We start from the raw sequence: 6000 nt of genomic DNA on the forward strand, positions 1-6000 counted from the left end.
CAGATCAGTCATCCACAGTTAAAATATTGTGCACTGCTTTTCTACAAGTATCCCCAAGGTATCTGCTTGCAAGTTTTCTGCATTCCTCACACATTCCTGCAGTGAAGCTTTTGATACGATTTCCAAGGGAAACCAACACCAAAGAAGCCTGGACACCAGTAACACAAGTTTCTTCAGAAATATGAGTGCTCATCGCTAAATTAATCACTTAGAGCATTTTTTCCTAAGCTGTGATCAAGAAAATATTACTTTCAATTTCTGCGTAGCTGCCCCTGGAGAACAGCTCAGCCCTCGGCAGTGCTCTGTTCAGCCTTACACCACTCTGTTTGCTTCTGCCATTATCTCCACTTCATAGAAATTGAAAGTGAGAGTCAGAACACAATCTTCCCAGAGGTGCAAAGAGGGTAAAAGCCAAAAACAGAAGCAAGGAGTTGCTATAGCAAGTGCCCCACAAGGCTGCCCTCTCCCTGAGCTGGTAGGAGAAGGGTGTTTTGGATAAACACTTCGTAAAACTGCTTGATTCCAAAAAAAAGAGGCACCCTCAAATTAAAGTACAGACCATTACTTCCAAAAGCATCCAGAGATTTGTGTTGCCAGTGATGACACACCCTGGGTTGGAGTTTCCTTAGCAAAAGGTTAAGCCCCCCCTGAGATGCTGGGCTTCCAGAGACAAGTCCCTTCCAAACCATCAGCCACATCCAGTCCATCACCTGTGGGACTCAGCCCTATATGAGAGGCATTTAACTCCCCAAATCACCCATTGAACTTCAGATACTCCATATTCAGAGGGGCCAAATCAGGGCATTTGTATCCAATTAGTTTTCCTAATCTGCCCTGAAAGTCAGCCAGGGCTGAAGCTGTTCCAGCTGCACATATGGCTTAGAGCAGGAAAGGCACAAGTCCCTCGAAATATCCTCTCCAGCATGTATTTCACAATAGTGCTGTTCCTCACTCCAAAAGGAAAAAAATCACTCCAGTACTATGAAGTTTTCCTTCTCAGCAAAACTGATCATGCCTCCCCTGTAGCAATTTTTTTCTTGACTTCTCTCATCAGCCCTGTATTATCAAACCACCCTGTAAATTTAACAGTAAGCAAAGCCTCTGGGCAAGACAGAATAAAATTAACTCCTTAATTATTTTTTTTAGGAGCAAAGAAACTTCAGGCTCACACAGACACCTCCCTATCCTGCAGCAAACCATCCCTCTGCCACATCCAAGCCGCAGCCAGGAACCAGAGTGGGGAGAAACATCACCCTGCCAAGAGACACTGGGACCCTTGTCACCCCACACCAGCACCGACCCCGCTGGGCTGTGAACACACCCAAGGACCCTGCACACTTGGGAATGGCTAGATCTCATGTTTTGGGGAAGGAAAGGTTTCTTTGCCCAGTTATACCAGCTCCTCCTCCTGTTATATTCATGCCCCAAGATCAGCAGATGAAGGCAGTCCAGACCCAAAAGCCCAATGCTATTCCCCTGCAGCCGGCAGACACAGGCTGCACTCCCGTTCTGGCACACCTGGGACACTGGGCAGCAGCAGAAGCAGGCTCTGCTGTCCCGTGGGCCAGCAGCCGTTACACCACACACAGCCCCAGAAACACTGCCAGCACACCCCAGTGACGCGGCAGCCCAGCCTGCTGCTGCCTGGCCCTGCGTGGAGGTTAATGAGGAGCCTCTTTCACAGCCCAGAGCAAGATACTACCCGTACTGCTCAGTGATCATGGTCTAGTGAGAAAGTGTTAGGTGACAGAGCAGAGGACAATACAAAGGAAAAAACTCCGATATCTCCTGCTCCTTTGCTAGGGGAAGTCTGGAAAGTTTGTGGAGCCCAGCTAAGGATCTCACCCATTTGGATCTTTCTTTGGGTCTGAAGTTCAAATGGATCTGAAGCTTTGGCCCAAATCCTCAGCTTCTGTCCACCTCTGTGGGTAGATGGAGAAGGACCAGACACAAGCTCCTAAATCCAGATAACCAACGCTGGCCCCAAGTGATGCCTAATGAATGAGCGAGGATGGGTCTGGATGGGCAGGACAGACTATGAGGGGAGCACCCAACATCCCATCACCTCCAGCTGGCCCTTGGTCACCCCAGGATAATTTAGAGCAGCCTCCAGACTACTTTAAGAATAGAGAAAAGAAGTCAGAACATCTCAATTTCTTGACCGTGCTTCAATTCCTATTTAACACAACTTTTGGGTCTGTTTTTCTGCTATACAGGCTTTAAAAGGAACAGACACTCCTTTCAGCCAAACCAGCCAGGGCTGTGCTGAACTCACCCAAGCCTCCGCACAGTTACTAACTCCAGCTCTGTCCAAGCCAGACCACAGAGGCACAGGAGGAAGCGAGGGCCCATGGCTTATCCAGCAGGTCACCGATCCAACATCTGCTTTCCGTGTTCCCCTGGGCAGGGCTCCAAGTGCATAACATATACATCTGCCCGTCTGTCTCCATACAGCACATGCCATTTGTCTCCTCCAACACTGCTGACCAGTGACCCCAGCAAAACTTGGTGGAGCAGAGTAAAAAGCAGCTCCCCAAGAAACACACCTCATCCCCTGGGACAAAGCAGTCTACAAAATAAAAGCTACAAGTGGAGCAGCCGTGCTCCCCACCCATAAAGCAAGGCTGTAAAGCAGCTCAATCTCACCAAGTAAAAACTAGCAGAGCCATAAAGAGCATCCTTTCCCCACGGCAGCATTTCTGCCATTCACAGCCTGAGCACAGCAGACTGTTGTTACAACCCTTCCACCTGGGTGGCAACAGAAACATCTGCAGGCTGGTACATGGACAGGGCTGGAGAAACCAGGGGAATGAAGTGGTCAACAGGGAGCCAGTCCCACCCACCTCAAGATGTCTGGAGCAGGACTGCACCTCAACAAGTCGTTTAGCTTTGGGATAGCCTGAACCCTCCCTGAGCCCCAGCCTGGGGAAGCCCACAGGGTTAGAGTCACACACTTAGTGCTGATGAAAAATACAATCACACAATCACGTTGGAAAAGCCCTTGAAGCTCCTCCAGTCCAACCATGAACCTCACCCTGACCGTTCCCAACTCCACCACATCCCTCAGCGCTGGGTCAACCCGACTCTTCAACCCCTCCAGGGATGGGGACTCCCCCCCTGCCCTGGGCAGCCCATTCCAACGCCCAACAGCCCCTTCTGCAAAGAAATCCTTCCTAAGAGCCAGTCTGACCCTGGCGCTGGTTCCTTGGCTCAAGATACTCATCCCCCCTCTCTGCACCCTCCTTTCAGGGAGTTGTAGAGGGCCATGAGGTCTCCCCTCAGCCTCCTCTTCTCCAGACTAAAGAAATCCCCAAAACCAATGGATCCCCTCCAGGATGGGAAGTTTCTCCCAGCCCAAGGCCCAGCAGAGCAAGGCAGGGATACCCAAAGCACCAGGCAGGGATCACACAATCAGCCAGTTGTGGCGGCTTCAGCTCACGAGCAGCCAGGCAGGCTCTGACCCCCCGGGCTCGCTGCACCACGGCTGGTGGCTGCAGGGGGTGCACAGAGGGACACAGGACCACGGAACTGTCCCAGAGGGGGACACACTTTGCCAGCTGGCAAGGGGGATCTCAGCACAGCACACACCACCCAGGAACCTGCAGCCCACAGGCCACTGACAGGTACCCAAGAGCTGACTGCTGCTCCTTCAGCAATTTGCCTTCCTCGGTACATCCATCCACACAGTGCACGGGGGCAGAAATACCCCTGCTCCTGTTTTAGAGGTGGCACAGAGAACCTTGCTGTCCCGAGACACACAGGCATCAAGCCAGCTCCCGGTCCAATACCAAGAGACAATCATGGGCCATCTACACACCATTATCCAACTATTCCTTTTTTTTTGTACAATCTTGAGACTTTATTTGAAAGACCCATACAAAAAAATACCCTGGCTATTTGTGAATTAATGAGTGGCTACACAGAGCAACTACATACCCATGAGCCTGCAGGCAGAGAAAATAGCACCTAGATTTTTAATCCTTTCCAGCTGGAAATGCCCTTGTGCTGCAGACCCCTGCTTGGAAACCAAGCAGGACAGTGATCCTGCTTTTGCACTTGGCATATGGGGGCTGCACACACACAGAGGGAGATCACGCATAGGCAAGGGATTCTCTACCCAGAGAGATGGCAGGAACCGTTATAGGCAGGTGGTGAGAGCTGGAGCGAGCCCCTGACCTGCCGGAGATGCTCAGTGTGCTGCAGCCCTGTAGGGTGGTCACCTGCAGCACCAGGCACCCTCTCAGCTCCAAGAGCATCTCTCCTCTCCCTGCACATTGAAGCCTACAGCCCGATGTGCACTCACAGAGGCTGTGCCAGGGCACGTTCGCACCCCCAAGTCACAAGAGCAGGTAGTGATGTACCAGGTACATGTAAATACATAACGGCAAGAAAGTAGAAGAGATCCAGGGAAATGCAAACCACCAAGAATTATCCTAGACTCCAACATCACTTGTTTGCTCCCTACGTGAAGTTGTGCACGTTACACACCCGCAGCTTGGCTCCTGTGCCTCTGCAGAGGCTGGTTAAAACACACAAAGTCAGGTTTAATGATCACCATGTTCATGCTCCATGTACCACACCAAGCTACACAGAAAATAAATTTTGATGTTCCCTGCTGCAAAGACTACTCCCTGCCCCCCCCCCCCCCCCCCCCCCAGCTTGACATTGCACAAGCAGTGAAGCCCAACCTGAAATGAGCTACTAATGGCTGTAATTAGCCACTAATCACACTCACTTGCTGGGGATCAGTGAGGAGGGAGTTTACACCAGGGGAAGCAACCTACCCCAGGCACGTTAAATGAGTCGCACAGTTTTCTGCCCTTAGCAAAAGCCCAGTATTTTCAGGGCGTGCAGCACACATTTCCTAAGGAGTTAAGTCCTGACTTCACTGTGAGCTCCAAAGATCCAAGGTGACCTGAAATCTTCCCCCAGTCCTGCAGGACACACACAGGGAGCACTGACCCCAACACACCCAGCAGAACTAGCAAACTTCAAACACGACATTAAACATTCCAATTCAGCGCGACATAAGCCACAAGCTCCCAGCACATGGTGGGCTCGGCTTGGCCAGCTACAGGCATCAAAGCGTAGCTTTACTAGTATTTCTGCAGTCAAGTTTAAGCCTCAACCCAGTGGATATTTAAGTTCATAAATAAAAAACTCCAAAGTTTATGCCGGAAACCAGTGTGAGGGAAATGCCCATACTGGAGGGACATACAGTGGGCATCCTCCAGCTTTCTCCACTCTAACCCTGCCCATCACCCTGGCACAGGGCACCCCCAGCCCTGAGCCGCCCTTACCTCTGTCCAGGCACCTGAAGGTGTTGATAGGAGGTGTTTCCATCCGTGTCAAGAGGTCAAATGTGTCCTGCTCTGAAGGCTTGAGGATTTCCTTTAAAAAAGCACTCATTTTTCTCACCAAATATATGGTAGGGGTACAAAAAAACAGAAAAACAATAGTATCACACGATGCTAAGTGGCCAAAACGTTTTTTTTCCCCCCCTTTTTTTTCCTCCTTCCTCAGGGACACCCAGGCCAGGAGCAGATTGCGGGAAGCTGCTCTGCTGCCAACAAACACTGTGTTACTATGGAGACGTCCCGGTGCTGCCTCGCACACCAACCGTCCGAGTCCTCGTGATGCTCTGACAGCCCCCGAGGTCAGTGCGAGCCTGACTGAAACGGTTTAAGCGTGGCTCGAGGTACCAGACACTTCACTAAGAGCTCACTGCTTTTGAATAGCACGGGGCACACGGGGCAGGTTGCAGAGTCATGCACTTGAAAAGCACCAGAATTAGAGTCGATGAGATAAATTTAAGCCCCCATCCTCCCAGTGTCGGCTGTACACAGGCCAGCCGAGCTCTGGTTACCCTGTTTCACACCCTTCTCCACAACCCTCTCCCTTGCCAAAGCTTTGTTTTGCTTCATCAAAAGAACAAGTGGATAAAGCCCGGGACTCCCTTGCAGAAGCCCAGCCTCCCCAGTTACCAGCACAGCAGCTACA

At 51.1% G+C, this 6000-nt stretch overlaps 1 protein-coding gene across 1 annotated transcript in view; it reads right to left on the reverse strand.

Annotated features, from left to right (window-relative positions):
• Positions 1 to 5549, reverse strand: part of CDRT4 (CMT1A duplicated region transcript 4) — a 28647-nt gene extending 23098 nt beyond the window's left edge. Inside the window, exon 1 of the mRNA XM_074846826.1 lies at positions 5301 to 5549. Coding sequence (XP_074702927.1) covers positions 5301 to 5409 — 109 coding nt within the window. The 5' untranslated portion in view covers positions 5410 to 5549. The remainder of the gene's footprint in view (positions 1 to 5300) is intronic.
• Between the last annotated feature and the right edge of the window lie 451 nt (positions 5550 to 6000).

This window comes from Strix aluco, chromosome 21 (genome assembly GCF_031877795.1).
Source record: "Strix aluco isolate bStrAlu1 chromosome 21, bStrAlu1.hap1, whole genome shotgun sequence".
NCBI lineage: Eukaryota > Metazoa > Chordata > Aves > Strigiformes > Strigidae > Strix > Strix aluco.